Source organism: Aplosporella prunicola (genome assembly GCF_010093885.1).
Source record: "Aplosporella prunicola CBS 121167 unplaced genomic scaffold K452scaffold_14, whole genome shotgun sequence".
Lineage (NCBI taxonomy): Eukaryota > Fungi > Ascomycota > Dothideomycetes > Botryosphaeriales > Aplosporellaceae > Aplosporella > Aplosporella prunicola.
In genome coordinates, this window is record NW_022983542.1 from 245,383 (window position 1) to 261,856 (window position 16,474).

Here is a 16,474-nt window from a genome sequence, read left to right on the forward strand (position 1 = left end):
CTTTTTTCCTTCCTTTCTTTATTCGCGCTTCCGTCACCTCGACAGGCGCTCTTTTTCCGTACTTGTCTCGACCAGAGGCCTTCGGATCGCAATGGCAGGTCAAGCTGACATATCGCAAATCCTGGCGGCACTGGGTATGCCATGTTCATCTTTCATCCATGCGAGATCGCCTTAGTAGTCTAACAATGTGTGTAGCTGCGCAGCGCCCCGCCAGCACTCCATCCCAGGCGCAGCAACCGCCGCCGCAACAGCAAGCGCCAGGTGCTCCAGGTCTGCCTCAAGGCTTTTCTGGCGCATACATGACGCCTACGCCGCCTACCGGAATGCCCGCCTATGGACTCCCACAGCCTACAAGCTCCGGCAGTGTTGATCTGAGCTCCATCAAGCCAGTTAGCACCGGTTCCGTGAGCATCGCCGACGCACTTGCGAAGGCGCGGAATATTGCAACTGAGAAAGGCTTGCAACCGTACGATGGAGGAAGGGCCAGCGCAGGTGAGATTATCCGCCCAGTATCCCGCACGCTGCTAAGCTGACTTCACCCTTTTTAGGCCCCGTCCGTGAAGACCCAAGGCTAGCTGGACGCTCATATCGTCGCTCGCGGTCGCGGTCGCGTTCCCCTCCTCGTCGCGACAATTACCGTGACAGTTACAATCCTCCTAACCCCTATCGCGATGAGAGGCGGGACGATGCGCGCCGTGGTGGCTACGGACGGGACAGATCGCGCTCACCCCCCGGTCGCAGTCGGGAACCTTTTTCACCTCAGCGTACTAGTTACAACCGTGATCGCTCCCCACCCCGTGGCGATGACAGTGAAACCATCACGATTGAGTCTTCCCTTGTCGGCTTGGTCATCGGACGCCAGGGCGAGAATCTCCGCAGAATTGAGCAGGACACTGGCACTAGAATTCAATTTGTCACTGGTCCTGAAGCTGGTGGTCCTCAGCGGCAATGCAGGATTTCTGGTAATACACGTGCTCGTGTAGATGCAAAGAGAGAAATCTTCAGAATCATCGATGAGAACGGAGGCCAGTCATCGAGGGACACGCCCACAAGCCGAGGAGTCAAAACACAGAGAGGCAATCAGCCCGCTCTACGTGTAGGAGAGGATAGCGTTCAGATCATGGTTCCTGATCGTACTGTTGGACTGATCATTGGCCGACAAGGCGAGACGATTCGTGACCTTCAGGAGCGGAGTGGATGCCACGTCAACATTGTTGGCGAGAACAAGAGTGTGAACGGACTGCGGCCCGTCAACCTCATTGGCAGCAAAGAATCTGCTGCTCGCGCTAAGGAGCTAATCCTCGAAATCGTTGAAAGCGACACCCGGCCTTCCGGCCCACCGGTAAAGGAACACGGGCGTCCCAGTTTTGAGGCGCCTGGTGGCGGCAAGATAAATGACACCGTTGTTGTTCCCTCCGAAGCTGTTGGTATGATTATTGGTAAAGGCAAGTAAAACCCATGAAGTCGACCGCCCCACATGTACTAACTAGCCACTTAGGTGGCGAAACCATCAAGGAAATGCAGAACACCACTGGTTGCAAGATTAATGTCTCTCAAGCATCCGGTGCCGATATTGAACGTGAAATCGGCCTTGTAGGTACCCGTCAGGCTATCGAAGATGCCACACGGGCCATCTGGGAGAAGGTAGACACAGTGGTGAGTCTTCCTTCTAACCGTATAATTTTTGACAGTTCGAGCGCACTGACTCTGACCCTAGCGTCAGCGTGAGAAGAACGGTGGTTTGGGTGGTCGAGGTGGCCGTGGCCGTGACAACGATCCGTACAGTGACCGCTACTCACAACCGCAGCAACAACAGCCGTACGCGCAGCAGCAGCCCGCAGGTATGCCACAGCAGCAGCCTGCTGGTGCTCAAGGAGGAGCCGATGCTGCTGCCGCGGGAGCTGACCCGTATGCCGTCTATGGCGGCTACCAAAACTACATGGCTATGTGGTACGCCGCCCTGGCCGGCCAGCAACAGACCCAAGGCCAGACGCCAACGCCGGGCCAGCAGCCTCCCGGAGCCTAGGCGACCGCGTGACCGTCTTAAGACTGTGACACCGATGCTTTGAGGATCGATGATGCGGTTTGCGCCTGACACTCGACTACTGCTTGCATGCATGCTTGACGATGGCTGATGCTTTCTGCTTACTCATGGCTTGACTGGCTGCACACGCTCTCCATGGATCCCGACTGCCGATGTTCTGATCTGCGACTGTCCACGAGCGCTTCTTTGACCTCTGAGACATATGGCTCCGACTTGGCCCTCTCTTGATTGAGTCTGCGTATCTTGCTTGACCTGCTCACCCCTGGACCGACATCTCTCTTGCTGTGGCTATGCGATGACACGCCCGACTCTGCATCTTATGCGCCCGAGAAAACTGGATGGCTTTTTCTGCCAAACGTCCCTTGGTAACGCACTTGAAAGCTGATCTGCGCTTTGGTGTTGTCAATAATGCCTGCGCGGCTCGATGAGTTGACGGTGCGATTTCTCATCGGCTTGGCTTCTCTCACCGCATCAATGGCCCTTTTAAGCAACTTATAAGCGCATACTCGACAAAGGCAGTGACCACTAGTCTGCCACATGCTTGCCACCCCGCAAAAAGTCCCCTGCTTTGTTCTTCATCTTCTCGAGGTTTGGATCACGATCGATTTGTTTGCTGTGGATGGGTTTTAGTGGAGGCTGCTTGGCCGTCAGCAGCGTTTATTGGGAATGGGTGCTTCACGGATACCATACGTTTATGGCTTAGGAGATTCGGTTACTCAACCTTTAGTAGTTCAATAAGAAAGCCTTTGTGATTGATGATGTCGTCGACAATCTCGCCAGTGATACGAAGCAGGTGCACGGGATGGTGGTCGGCAGCAAGGGCTCTCGGGCCAATCGGTGTGCTCGCATTCAGCGCTCGAGACCCTTGCCCCACCAAACTGTCTGACGGGCATCGCCGCATTCCTTCAAATGCATCTGCACACCCGCATCGCGGCGCGATAAGCTTCCGCCGTCTATACACCTTTCCCCACTACTTGTTCTCTCGTGCTCCTTCGCCTCTTTCTTCTACGTCTATTTTAATCTTGTTCCTTCCCCGCTGCGAGCGTCTAGTTCCATATCTTCTCCGTGATACCCCGCGTTTTCTACATTCGCCCCCCGGCCGGCAGAGCGGCGGATCAGCTCTACCCACCTGCTTAGATCCGCAAAGCATCGATTTTCTCCACCGATAGTCGCTTTCTTCAAGTCAACCCCTTAATCAAGATCCTGTCCAGTTTCAACTCGAAAATGACGCCTGGCCTTGTTGAACCAGCCGTTCCCGAATCTTCCACCAAATCGCTGTCTTCCGTGGTCGAATCCTACGACGATACGCTGCGCTTTTATCTTAACGGCACCAGGGTAGTACTGGACGATGCCGATCCGGAAGTCACGCTGCTGGAATACCTGCGCGGCATCGGTCTGACAGGCACGAAGCTCGGCTGCGCAGAGGGCGGCTGTGGCGCCTGTACGGTTGTCGTGAGCCAGTGGAATCCGACGACAAAGCAGATTTACCATGCCAGTGTGAACGCATGTCTGGCGCCGCTGGTCAGTGTGGACGGGAAACATGTCATCACCGTGGAGGGTATTGGAAACGTGAACAGGCCGCATCCGACTCAGGAACGGATCGCGAAAATGAATGGAAGCCAGTGTGGCTTTTGTACGCCTGGTATCGTCATGGTTGGTGGCAAATGAGTATATCTATCCTGTTGTCACATGCTAATCGCTAGTTTAGAGTCTGTATGCTCTCCTCCGCAATGATCCTGACCCGTCCGAACATGACGTGGAAGAAGCTTTCGATGGCAACCTCTGCAGGTGTACAGGATACAGACCAATCCTGGATGCAGCACAGAGCTTCAGCGCAAAAGGAGGATGTGGAAAAGCAACAGCAAATGGAGGTGGCGGATGCTGCATGGAGAAGACTAACGGCACGAACGGCACGAACGGTTGTTGCAAATCCCAGTCAGATGGTGTCGACGGTGATGCGCAGCCCATTAAGCGTTTCACTCCGCCTGGATTCATTGAGTACAAGCCAGATACCGAGCTTATATTCCCTCCTCAGCTGCGGAAGCACGAATTCAAACCACTGGCTTTTGGAAACAAGAGAAAGAGATGGTTCAGGCCTGCAACTCTGCAACAATTGCTGGAGATCAAGAACGCATATCCCTCGGCTAAGATCATCGGTGGAAGCACCGAGACGCAGATTGAGGTCAAGTTCAAGGGCATGCAGTACACCGCCTCGGTTTTCGTAGGAGATATTCCGGAGTTGAGGCAGTATTCTTTCAAAGACGATCACCTCGAGATAGGGGGTAACGTGGTACTCACTGATCTGGAAAAGATTGCAAAGGAGGCCATCAAACACTATGGCGATGCAAAGGGACAGCCATTCGCCGCCATTCTCAAACAGATTCGTTATTTTGCTGGCAGACAGATCCGTAACGTTGGAACACCCGCCGGTAACCTTGCCACGGCCTCTCCTATTTCGGACTTAAACCCAGTCTTCGTTGCTTCAAACGCCACGCTTGTTGCCAAGAGTTTGGACAAAACGATCGAAATTCCCATGGCGGAGTTTTTCAAGGGATATAGACTCACTGCCCTTCCGCCCGATGCCGTCATCGCTAGCTTGCGCATTCCAATTTCAAAGGAGAGGGGCGAGTATATGCGCGCCTACAAGCAAGCTAAGCGGAAGGATGATGATATTGCCATCGTCAACGCTGCCTTGCGCGTATCGCTCAGCGATGCATACACTGTTGATAATGTCAATCTAGTCTACGGTGGTATGGCTCCGATCACCATTGCGGCAAAAAAGGCAAACGAATACCTGGTCGGTAAGAAGTGGACAGATCCTTCCACCTTGGAGGGCGCTTTTAGTGCATTGGAGGAAGACTTCGATTTGCGCTTCGGCGTTCCAGGCGGTATGGCGACTTACCGGAAGTCTCTGGCGCTGGGCTTCTTCTACAAGTTCTATCACGAAGTCTTGGCTGAATTACAAGCCAAAGAAGCCGAGATTGACAAGGAAGCCATTGGCGAAATTGAGCGCCAGATATCCCACGGAAAGAAGGACCATTCGGTTGCGGACTCCTACTCCCAAAAGATTCTCGGCAAGGAGCGACCTCACGTCGCGGCATTAAAGCAAACTACTGGTGAAGCGCAGTACACCGATGACATCCCTGTTCAAAGGAACGAGTTATACGGCTGTATGGTGCTTTCAACAAAGGCGCACGCAAAACTCCTTGGTGTCAATCCTTCCGCTGCGCTTGACCTACCTGGCGTTGTGGATTGGGTCGACCACACCGACCTTCCCAGCCCCGAGGCGAATTGGTGGGGCGCTCCTTGCTGCGACGAAGTCTTTTTTGCCGTTGATGAGGTGTTCACTGCTGGCCAGCCCATAGGTATGATCCTGGCGGACAGCGCCAAGCACGCTGAGCAAGCTGCCAGAGCTGTGAAGGTCGAGTACGAGGAACTCCCAGCTATCTTCACAATTGAAGAGGCTATCGAGAAGGGGAGCTACTTCGACCACTACAGATTTATCAAGAAAGGTGATACGGACAAAGCCTTCAAGGATGCTGACTTTGTCTTTTCTGGTATTGCCCGTATGGGTGGCCAGGAGCATTTCTACTTGGAGACTATGGCCTGCGTTGCCGTTCCGAAACCCGAGGATGGCGAAATGGAGGTCTTTAGCAGCACGCAAAACCCTTCAGAGACGTAAGTACCTTTTCTTCTTTGAAAGGTTTACACAAGCTAATTGAGAAAAGGCAAACATACGTTGCTCAAGTCACAGGTGTGGCTGCTAACAAAGTCGTCACGAGGGTCAAGCGTATGGGCGGTGGGTTTGGAGGCAAAGAAACCCGTTCGATCCAGCTCGCCGGTATCGTAGCTGCTGCCGCAAAGAAGGCTAAACGCCCTGTTCGTTGCATGCTTAACCGCGACGAGGACATCATTACCTCCGGCCAGAGGCATCCATTCCTTGGAAGATGGAAGATCGCTGTCAACAAAGACTACAAGATTCAGGCTTTGGATGCCGATGTTTTTAACAATGGAGGCTGGAGCCAAGACCTCAGTGGTGCTGTCGTTGACAGGGCTTGCTCACACATCGATGGCGTTTACCTTATTCCCAATGTCCATGTCCGCGGTCGGGTTTGCAAGACAAACACGGTCTCGAACACTGCTTTCCGAGGATTCGGTGGTCCTCAAGGCATGTTCATCGCTGAGACATATATGGAGGAAGTTGCCGACCACTTAGGCATCTCTGTGGACAAGTTCCGCCAGATCAACATGTACAAGGCTGGTGACATAACTCACTTCAACCAGGAACTCAAGGACTTCTACGTACCTTTGATGTACGAGCAAGTTCAGGAGGAGTCTGAATATGCACGCCGGCGCCAGGAAATTGAAGAGTTTAACAAGACGCACAAGTGGAACAAGCGCGGCATCTCCCTCATCCCCACCAAGTTTGGTATCTCTTTCACTGCGCTCTTCCTCAACCAAGCTGGAGCACTCGTCCACATCTACCATGATGGAACTGTGTTACTTGCTCATGGTGGTACGGAGATGGGACAAGGTCTGCACACTAAGATGACAATGATTGCTGCCGAAGCTCTCAAGATCCCACAAGAAGACGTTCATATTAGCGAGACAGCAACCAACACCGTTGCAAATACCTCCTCAACCGCAGCATCTGCCTCCTCCGATCTCAACGGCTACGCTGTTTGGAATGCCTGTTCTCAACTGAATGAGCGTCTGCAGCCCTACCGCGAAAAGCTCGGTCCGGAGGCAACCATGAAACAACTTGCGCACGCAGCCTACTTCGATCGCGTAAACTTGTCAGCCAACGGCTTCTACAAGACACCTGACATCGGATACGTGTGGGGCCCGAACACAGGCCAGATGTACTTCTACTTCACGCAGGGCGTAACGGCCGCCGAAGTAGAAATCGACACACTAACAGGCGACTGGACATGCCGGCGCGCGGACATCAAAATGGACGTGGGGCGAAGCATCAACCCTGCAATCGACTACGGCCAGATCGAAGGCGCATTTATGCAAGGCCAAGGCCTCTTCACAACCGAAGAGATGCTCTGGCACCGAGGCTCTGGACAGATATTCACACGCGGCCCCGGCGCCTACAAGATCCCTGGCTTCCGCGACATCCCCCAGGAGTTCAACGTCAGTCTGCTCAAGGACGTCAACTGGGAGAACCTGCGCACGATCCAGCGCTCGCGCGGCGTGGGCGAGCCACCGCTGTTCATGGGCTCGGCCGTCTTCTTTGCGATTAGGGATGCGTTAAAGGCGGCGAGGAAGGAGTTTGGCGAGGAAACTGTGCTGGAGCTGCAGAGTCCGGCGACGGTGGAGCGCATTAGGGTTTCTTGCGCGGATCCGATTGTGAAGAGGGCGAGGGTTGTGCCGAGGGAGGGAGAGAAGAGCTTTTTTGTTAGTATTTAGGGGTGGTGAAGGGGGTTGAGGCGAGATTGTGGTGGGTTTCGTTGGTAAGGGAGAATGTGGTTTGGTTGGGGTATGCATTAGGAAGTCGAGCTGAGCGAAGTAGATATTGTTGTACTGTCGCTTCTGGCAAGAGCTATGCGAAGACGATCTGACGTCTAGGATACGACTACCTAAACAGTGTTTCACAGTCAGTGATCGAGTTGCTCGCCCGTGGTTTTTACCGCTTAGTGTCGACAACAACCTCGTGCCAAAGCTGCTGGTGAACTCACCAACTCAAAAGGCATCCGATGGTAAGTATGGGAGACTTTGATTGGTCAAAAAGTCTCCTTTTATCTGATCAACTTCAGTTACAAGGAAGGCCTGAGAGTCTATTACTGTATCCGATCGAGCTGGATTCTACCCGCAAAGAAATATCGAAGCTCACCTTGAAGCCATCGATGAGTCTAACAAGACTGCTAAGCAGCTCCGAGCTTCCGTGTTCAAGGCTGAAAACGACCAACGACAAGTTACGTTGTCGCGAGGCGGTATCGCATATTAATGATGTCAATCATCATCGCTCAGCGTTGGCGCGGCTCATTGCAGTATTATTATCACAGCCAAGAGGAACGAGAATCCAAGGTTGTCTCCTTTACCAACTTTTCGCATTAAGATCGCTGTTCGCTGCCATAAACTGTTTAAGGCATCGTCAAATGGCTTAGTACTTGTCAGTCACAGACTACAGGTCGAACATTCGAACATTCTTCCCCTGTTTTTGATATGCTAGTTCAGTGCTGTCAGATAGTCTTTGCTACTAAACTCACTTGTGGATATACAAGTAGGTTGAGCCCGTATTATTCGAAAGTCTCCAAAACTTGCAGTGCCGCCTCAGCTATCTCATAGCTATAGAGTGGAAGTAAGATCAGGTCTTGTTTCTCACAAACTATCACTATTACACAACAGTAACGCTCAACAAAGACGAGGACACAGACCAACATGGAGGGCTATAAAAATACAGCCATCAAAAAAGCGAGCGGAATCTTTGAGCATTGTGCGACTTACACCTGCTTCAAGGTAAAAAGAATACAACTAATTACTCGAAAGTGCGTAAGAAATGACGTACAATAAGATGCTGGACGAGCAACAATCTGAAATTATTACTATGTTCAACTGGGCGTTGCCGCTCAGTCCTAGTAGGCGGTCCAGAAGACTACCGTTTCCCCTTATAAAATCGAGCATCATTTAGCCCTTATGACGACGACTATATGCGCGAGAATTTAACGATGATTAGCAGTGCTAGAAGTCCATCATCGTTTGCTCTCTACCTGTGGGAATGGTCTGAGAAGTTTATGGCGGACTGTACGCGGTCTTCGCTACGGTATACGTCGTTGTCACCATTAACTTGCCAACCAGAGCATGATGGGTGTGGTGACGGTATCGCAAGTAAGAGCGACAAACAGTACGCTTCAACAGGCTTGATAATGATCCATAGTTTTAAAGGGCTTTCCATCACTGTAATTGTATATAGACATATATACATACAAAAAAGCGTCAATTATTTAAGTGCTATAGATCAAACGACCGAAACCGCTGAAAACCAATATTACACTGCAAAAGCAATTTCCCAAATCATATCCAACAACCAACAAACCCTCCATTCACCAGACTGAGCCTAAACACGTCTCTTCATTTTAACCATCAACTTCGACTTCTCATAGAACAAATAAATGCGCTGGTCCATCCAGTTCTCTGATTCCGGAGACAGAGCCTCAAAGTCGAAGCGGTAGAGCAGGTTGGACATGATGAGGCGCATTTCGTGGTATGCAAGGCTATCGAATCGTCAGCATCCAATCCGCATTACAAAATCCGACAAACTGAAACAAGGAGAAAGGGAAGGGGTACGCACTTCTTGCCCAAGCAGTTCCTCGGCCCAAACGAAAATGGCTGCAACACTGCTTTCTCATCCGCAGCGAATCTGGGACTGGCATCAGGAAGCCAGCGCTCGGGGATAAAGTCGTCGGGGCGGTGGAAGTTGGCGGGGGAGTGGTAGGCCGCGAGGTTGTTGACCGAGACGGTGGCCTACACGTTCGGAATCAGCTATTGAAGATCAAACTGAGAAGTTTAGTTATGGTAACACTTACGCCGCCGGGAAGCATCTTCCCGTTGACAATTCCGCCGCGTGGCGGGACCAAGCGCGGCATGCCAACGGACACGGGCGGGTAGATACGCAACGCCTCCTCAAGACACCCGTTCAGGTACTCCAACCGCGCCAGTGAGTTCATGTCCATCTCGTCGGTGCTCTTAAAGGCGCCGCGAATCTCATTGCACAATCTCTCGAGCGTGTGTGGGTTCTTCAGAAGCAAATAGGTAAGGCCGCTCAGCAACGTAGCCGTGGTTTCAGAGCCGGCGATCATGAGCGTGCTAGCCGTGCTGTGCATCTCGGGGAGCGTGAGAGGTTCTTCGTCCTTGCTGTTGTGCTTCAAGACGTAGGTCCAGATGTCGGGGCGGTCGGTTTGCTTGGCCAGCCGCTTGCTGACTCGCTCGACGGTGTACTTGACCTGTTTTTTCCTCTGCTCTTTGAGGTGCTGAGGGATGAAGTATTGGAGGACCTTGTCGAGACGAGGGTACATGCGTATGATCTGGCCGAACACCATGAGTCGCGCGTTGTCGAAGATCGCGGAAACCCATGGGGTGTAGTTGTTGTTCTGGAGCAGGCCGAGGTGCTCACCGAACGTGAGGTCGCCGATGATGTCGAAGGTGGTGAAGTTGTACAGGTCAGAAATGCCAACCTTTGCGTCGGCGTCGATGAGTTTCTCTATGTTTGTAACCAGCTGGTTGACGTGCTCCAGGAGGAGAGTTTGTTGCTCCTTCAATGCGCGGTCTGAGAATGCGTGCGCGAAGATTCTGCGGACACGCGCGTGGTTGGCATCACCAGGGGTCCTAGTGATGCCGTTCTTGCCCACGAGGTCAGAACCGAGGAAAGTTTTGTCTTTCTCAAATGACTCTCTGCCTGCTGTCCGGTGGCCATATATGTCTTTCCAGGCCGCTGCATTCGTGTAACTCAGTTCGTTCGAATTAACGCGTACGACCTCGCCATACTGTTCGTGGAGACGCCTGTAGTAGTGCGCACTCTCTCCTTTCCACAAGCTGATTATCCAGGGAAGCCGAGTTACAGCATTGAGCTTTGGACCTGGGTAGTTGCGAAGAGGATGGAAGAAGACATTGTAAATTGAAACACAGAGAGGGTAACAAATCGCCTGAAAGACGTCAACATTGCTGTATATCAATAGGCTTTGGAGAGCTTACCAAGATTAGAAGCGCAAAGCCCATGTCATGGGCATTGAGCTCAGCTAAGAGCATTGTAAGGTATTGCCTAAGATACGACTTAAAGAGAAGAGTTCTTTGGATCAAAAAAAGGAGACGATGGAACGGATGTAGCTAATATATGCTTTGGTCGTCTTTGTGCTCAAAGCATGGACGCCTCCGCTGTCTGTTCACCTCGGAGGACTTCTGAAGACGCCTTGTCGCAGACCCGACAGTCTTTATAGTGTTCGGAGAGCATCGAAGAGGGGTAATTAAAAGCCGAGGAAATGCATGCTCGGATCGTGTAGAAGAGCCAAAATCAAGAATCCGCAATTGGCCACCATGTATCCGTACTCCATAACAGCATGATCATTGCCGAATGTGTTTCAGGCCCCACCTCCGAGCGGGCCATGTGCATCAAACCTCTGCATAACTCGGCCGGAAAATGCAGCATCCGCGCTCTTATCCCCGACGGAAGACGCTGCCGCGACCTAGGTCATAAGCCATGCAGGTTGCACACCACCCGACGGTTACTCCTGAAATTGCACAGTATGGCGGTATGATAGGACGGCTTTAAGTGAGCCAAGGCCATTGTCTCCGCAACCTTTAACCCCGACGCCAGTCGGCAATGAATGTCGTATAAGCTTAATTAAGCGTTTTGCCACAAGGCTTGGTGGGGGGAATGCACCACCTCGGACATCGATTGGTTATGACGGCCTCAATGCTCCGGCGGCTATGCGGCAATATGAATACCTGCATGTAGATAAAACGATCCTAGTAGGCAGGGTGGTGAAGCTGTAGAGGACATGGATACAGATCAGAGATACGAACGACGCAAACCTGTCAAGCTCCGCGGACACTCATGCGCCGAGGTCATGTTGATGCGCGTCGTCGGCGATGAAGTTGTATGAAGGAGTTCGCTTTTGGAAGGCGGAGTTGAAGCGCAGTTCTGCCACCATTGTCATACCATTTCGAAAGGTGGGACGTACCCAATGGCATATACATAAGAAAAGGTATCAAAGAAGTTTCTCGGGGATTTTGTGGATGAAGTGAGATTCATCGAGGAGCGGAGGCTAGGCGAGTAGCAGTATAGTTTCCGCTGGTGGCTGACAGGAGCCCCGCCAAACAGCGTTCGCTTATCGGGAAACGCTCCTTCGCGTCGACTTGCACATCAAGTCAACTCCACAACCCCTCGAGCCCTTCACGACCTCGACCTTGTGGCTTTGATTGTACCGTCACCTAAAGGATCCAACGCACACCAAAGGAAACTACAGTGAGCAGAAACAAAGAGCATCGTTGTTCTGCGACGTCACGTGCCTTGATACGCTGCACAGAAACGTTACCCAGCGCCGCCACGCCTTCAGATGGCACACCACCCCACTACCCGACGCCATTATATTATGCTCCCCAGGTTTCAGTCCAGCTCGAGCCGAAAATAGCAGCAGCATGTCACATTGCACGGCACCTTACGGTCTTGTGGTAGGACCTCGCAAGAACATTCGTCAGTGATCTTGACAGCCTCTCGGCTAATTTCCGCCGAGATGGAGTACCAAGATTCAGATTATGGTTGCTGCAATTATATGTTGTGTATTCATATCACGATAGAACGCCGTGAGAATCCAGTTCTTTGTAGTATAAAGCCCGGCTGCAGACTGCAGATGCAGTGATTTCCTCCTAGCTCCCTATCACTTTCCTCTACAAACAAGTCCATTTCCACTATCAATCCAAACAAATCAGTCAAACAACCTAGTCCCACCTTTCAAACTTCGAGCACGGAGACTCAAAAACGACTCCAGCACCACCAATAACCAATAACCACAAAAATGCGCCTCTCCAACCCTCTCAACTCCCTCCTTGTCACTCTCCTCCCCCTCGCCCACGCCCGCATAACCAGCCTCTCCGCCCCAGGCACTCTCACCCCAGGCGCCGCCTTCACAGCAACCCTGCACCCTACGGGCTACATCCAAACGGTGCAAGACATCAGCGTGGCATTCGGGCTCGCGCCCTGGCCCGGCTACCCCAACAGCTTGGGCCGCACAACAGTCGAATCTGTCTACCTTGGTCCCAGCAAGAGCAACGTCCTGGAGGATATCAACGTCACGATGACCGCCCCGCAGCAGCTTGGTGCCGGTGAAAAGATGCTGTTTTCTGCGGCTGTGTTCAGTTTGTATGGCGCTTTGGGGATGCCGGTTGTGGAAGTTTTCAATGTCAGTGTTGTTGTTGAGGGGTGAGAGGCCTGTGGAGGCTGAGGCTGTTTTTGGTGTTTGGGGAAGGCTCATGGGTTGTGCGCGAAGAAAAGTCGTTTTTGTTCCTTCTTGCTTTGTTACTAGATATCAAAAATTAAAAGCCTCATATCATTAAAATTCTGTGGTTCCATTCCTTACCGAGGTCGGCAATATATATCCAGTTCAGTGCCATACAGCGAAACAATGGTCCTCCGAACATGTTCTGTACTATGAGCCCCGATGTCTCTTTTGATTCCCCGCGCCGGCGATTGTGTAGCCCGTGCCAACCTCTTCAACAACCCCTTGTCGTTGCCACACATAGTTAATTTCATAACAAAGACTTTGTTTTCAGATTAAAACGATTAAATACTCTAGATATGGTCGTGATGCTAATGAAGTATTGTAGGCAGATTGAATGACCGAAAATGCTCTTGCTATTTTATCTTTTCCTCTGCCATGGCAAGTGTTTGAAGTTTTAAACAATTCTTTCCTTTGCCTTAATATAGGAGAGGCGAAGAGAAGAGAATCGTATGTAGTTGTTCAGACGTCCAGAGAGGCCGTACCGCCCTGGAGTACTTAGCTAGCACGTTGGGAATTGTTCCAACAGCATTGGGTAGGGTTCTATAATCATTCAGTGATCAACTTACACAAGCTAAGCCAACTGCCATACGTCGCTTGATCCAGCATGGCATGAACAGAGGGGTTGAGGCGAAAAACCCAGTATGTATTATGTAGCCCTCTCTTCAAAGAACTACCAAGCAACAGGAAGGGTATCGTAAAGGAAGAGTAAAACAAGACAGAGCAAGTGTCTCACCACCAAGGTATCCGTCTTCGTCTTCGTTCTAGTCTTCGCCAGTATCCAACAAACCGAAACCAATGACTACAAAAACCAAAGCCCAAGTCCCGTCTCAGTCCTAGATGTAGCAACTCTCGCCATTCTAGCCACGACCCGTGATATCATCTTCAACCACCACCAAAGCATCGTCTTCAACCGCGTCCGCAGAAGCGTCCTTCGCAGGCTCCTCGATCACCAAGTTCGCACCAGCATCCTGGTCACCCTCATTCTAGTCACCCTTGTTCTGCTCAGCCGCCAACTGCGCGATACGCTTCATCTCGACATCGCGCCAAGCCTGCGGGACGGGGGGCTTATACCAGCCAAAATCCCACCAGCAGGCATCCTCCAGCCTCTTTTCACCGCGATTCTTGTTACGCCCTAAGCCCGGGTCCCGAAGGTTCGCACGCAATACCCAGATGCTGTTGGGGTCACGGACGTCTTCCTTGCTCCACTCAGGGTAGGCCCACAGAGCAACGGCGTGGATGTAGAGATAGGGCTCTTCGTAGTTCTCTCTGACGGCGTCGTAGAACTCTTTCTGTGGGAATGGTTAGGGCTGTGCGTGTGGTTAAGGTGTTGGGAAGGGGTGATGGGAGCGTACGAGGTAGTGCATTAGTGCGATGCGGTTGTCCCGAATGTCACACTGCTGCATGTAGGGCCAGAAGGAGGTCGTGACGTTGGTGTTAAGGTCTTTGGCTATGATGCCCTTATTTTTGGCGTCATTGATGAGATAGCCCCAGCGCTGGCCGATCCAATAGTCGTAGAACTGGAGCCATTGGGCTTCGCGCTCTTTCAGCTCTTCGGCGGTGAGAGGCTCAGGCTTGGGCTCAGAGTCGGAGTCGGAGTCAGACTCTGTGTCGGTATGGTTGTCTTTGGGCTCAGCCGCGGGCTGGGACTCTGTGGTGGTGGAGTTGACATGGGACTCAGTCTCAGAGGTGACGTCCTTGCTGGTCGTAGACTTGAGTTCGCGTCTGTGCCTGGGTTTGCGCATGCGGCGGGCAATGGTGGTCTTCTTTGGGGCGGCCTGCTGCGCGGCGGCCTGGCGGCGGGCGGCGTCCTCCTGGTAGCGTTTCTCCCGGACCATCGTTGCGGGTTGTCGTTGTGGGTAGGAGTGATGTTGGGGCTCGTACATGGTATATTTATAGTTGCGCTGGCCGGAAGGGTGTGAATGAAGGATGCGAAAACGTCGGAGGTATAACTGGCTGACTGCAGACGATGGGAAAGCATCGGTGACTGGGGGTGGGTGGAAAGGTGATCGACTAGGTGATTGTGAAAAGGTCCTTGACAGGGATTCCTCAGCTATTGTTGACAACTTGGGACTCGTGCTGCCTGTAACGCCCACCTTGAAGTTCTTTCACTACCTGCGATCCCATTTATAACTCTTCAACAACCAAGCCTTCATCCCGGATTCTTGTCTGTCTTGAAAGCGCACCACCTGGCTTACGTTTAGGCTTAGCAGTTGCTAGACGGTGATAAGACCTTGCTACAAACCAGTAAGTCCAATTGTAAAGTTGGAATAATAAATAAAGAATACATGGTTTAAGCTCCATATGTTTGTCCGAGTACACAATGCACTGTTTGATCTTGAGAACGGAAGTGAATTGAATTGAACTATCTAATGAGCGACTTACTGGATATTTATATCCAGTATGAACAAAAGAGCTTTCTTAGCGACTGTTTGTGTTTGCTACTGCAGCTTGTCTGCTGCACGTGCTGAGAAGTATGTGATGACACCTAGTAGCAAAGCGAACATGCACCTGTATTCCACATATGGGAGATTAGGAGACTTGTCGTCTTGCATCAAGATTTTTTTCTATTTTTTTATTTTATTCTTTTCATTCCCCTCTTTCTTTTTTCGCAAGAGTAGCTGTTGGCTTGGCTACTATGCTACTCCCCTTGACCATGTATGTATGAATTGGCAGAAAATGGAGGCAGCAAAATTATTGCCATGATGCCACGCATATTCGCCATAGCTCTTAATTACTGGCATTTAGTCGGAAAAATGCCTTGGCAATTTCCAGCCGAGGCACAATGTAGGGCATGCAGACCAGGGAGCGGGCAGCGCATCGTGTCCGTCAGGCGCGTTCATCTACTGTCTCGCGTGCCCAAATCACGCACAAGGCGGGACCGGAAGCGGGCTGCTTGGGCATCAGCTCAATTTACCCCCTCCTTCCCCGAAATGCGGTCTTTACATGGTGTCAACGACGTGGAGTGCGCCGTATAGCGGGGTATCCTCAGTCCTCCTGGACATTTTCCTCGCCGTAGTTTTCCTCAAGGGCGGCGTCGTTCTTGTCGTCGATGCCGGCGGCCTTTTTGTCGTCGTCCATCTTCTGCGTCACGAAGGCATTGACCTCGGCTTGAAGCTCGGTCACGGAGGTGCGCAATGCGGCGAGGAAGGCCGTCTTGTCCGGGGTGGGGGCGATTTCGCGGGTAAAGGCCTTGTCGTTGTCGGAGGGCGAGGCGTAGGTGGCGCGCAGGGTGGAGGGGGAGGAAGCCATGGCTGGCATGTGGTGGTGGTGGTGGTGCTGATGATGGTAAGGTAGTGGGTGGGTGATGAAATGAGAGAGAGGTTTAAGGCGAGCAGCAGCAGGCGGAGATCGGTGTTCAGCCCTACGAAGGACCTCCCACTCGGTCGCCCACCTATGATCCCATATCCATACATACCACCTGCACCCACTA

General features: G+C 52.0%; 6 protein-coding genes across 6 annotated transcripts; 3 read left to right on the plus strand and 3 right to left on the minus strand.

Annotated features, from left to right (window-relative positions):
• Window positions 1-91: 91 nt before the first annotated feature.
• On the plus strand, window positions 92-2,026 carry K452DRAFT_326987 (uncharacterized protein; the record flags this gene model as incomplete). The annotated part of the gene is made up of 5 exons (XM_033544883.1): window positions 92-134; window positions 196-492; window positions 549-1,445; window positions 1,499-1,656; window positions 1,718-2,026. 5 exons carry the CDS (start codon window positions 92-94, stop codon window positions 2,024-2,026), a joined length of 1,704 nt encoding a protein of 567 aa, XP_033396973.1.
• A 957-nt stretch (window positions 2,027-2,983) lies between these two features.
• Window positions 2,984-7,790, plus strand: K452DRAFT_318915 (uncharacterized protein). The gene is made up of 3 exons (XM_033544197.1): window positions 2,984-3,697; window positions 3,753-5,722; window positions 5,773-7,790. Exons 1-3 carry the CDS (start codon window positions 3,269-3,271, stop codon window positions 7,457-7,459), a joined length of 4,086 nt encoding a protein of 1,361 aa, XP_033396974.1. The 5' UTR covers window positions 2,984-3,268; the 3' UTR covers window positions 7,460-7,790.
• Window positions 7,791-9,046: 1,256 nt separating this feature from the next.
• Window positions 9,047-10,795, minus strand: K452DRAFT_359056 (uncharacterized protein; the record flags this gene model as incomplete). The annotated part of the gene is made up of 4 exons (XM_033546240.1): window positions 9,047-9,264; window positions 9,342-9,514; window positions 9,577-10,692; window positions 10,742-10,795. The coding sequence occupies 4 exons, from the start codon at window positions 10,793-10,795 to the stop codon at window positions 9,108-9,110; spliced, it is 1,500 nt and encodes a 499-aa protein (XP_033396975.1). The 3' UTR covers window positions 9,047-9,107.
• Window positions 10,796-12,609: 1,814 nt separating this feature from the next.
• Window positions 12,610-12,960, plus strand: K452DRAFT_195131 (uncharacterized protein; the record flags this gene model as incomplete). The annotated part of the gene is made up of 1 exon (XM_033535932.1): window positions 12,610-12,960. A coding segment is annotated over one exon (351 nt), but the record flags the coding sequence as incomplete, so codon positions are not given.
• A 1,067-nt stretch (window positions 12,961-14,027) lies between these two features.
• Window positions 14,028-14,927, minus strand: K452DRAFT_309051 (uncharacterized protein; the record flags this gene model as incomplete). The annotated part of the gene is made up of 2 exons (XM_033543217.1): window positions 14,028-14,333; window positions 14,397-14,927. The coding sequence occupies 2 exons, from the start codon at window positions 14,925-14,927 to the stop codon at window positions 14,028-14,030; spliced, it is 837 nt and encodes a 278-aa protein (XP_033396977.1).
• Window positions 14,928-15,631: 704 nt separating this feature from the next.
• Window positions 15,632-16,320, minus strand: K452DRAFT_318917 (uncharacterized protein). Its single transcript, XM_033544198.1, has 2 exons — window positions 15,988-16,320; window positions 15,632-15,933 (listed from the first exon to the last, which is right to left on the minus strand). Exon 1 carries the CDS (start codon window positions 16,300-16,302, stop codon window positions 16,030-16,032), a length of 273 nt encoding a protein of 90 aa, XP_033396978.1. The 5' UTR covers window positions 16,303-16,320; the 3' UTR covers window positions 15,632-15,933; window positions 15,988-16,029.
• Window positions 16,321-16,474: the final 154 nt, after the last annotated feature.

Bases quoted from the DNA above. Each gene is read 5' to 3' on its own strand.
- K452DRAFT_318917 (XM_033544198.1), bottom strand. From the start codon at position 16,302: ATGCCAGCCATGGCTTCCTCCCCCTCCACCCTGCGCGCCACCTACGCC.
- K452DRAFT_318915 (XM_033544197.1), top strand. From the start codon at position 3,269: ATGACGCCTGGCCTTGTTGAACCAGCCGTTCCCGAATCTTCCACCAAA. The intron at 3,698-3,752 runs GTTGGTGGCAAA...TCGCTAGTTTAG, and splicing joins GTACGCCTGGTATCGTCATG to AGTCTGTATGCTCTCCTCCG. The intron at 5,723-5,772 runs GTAAGTACCTTT...AATTGAGAAAAG, and splicing joins ACGCAAAACCCTTCAGAGAC to GCAAACATACGTTGCTCAAG.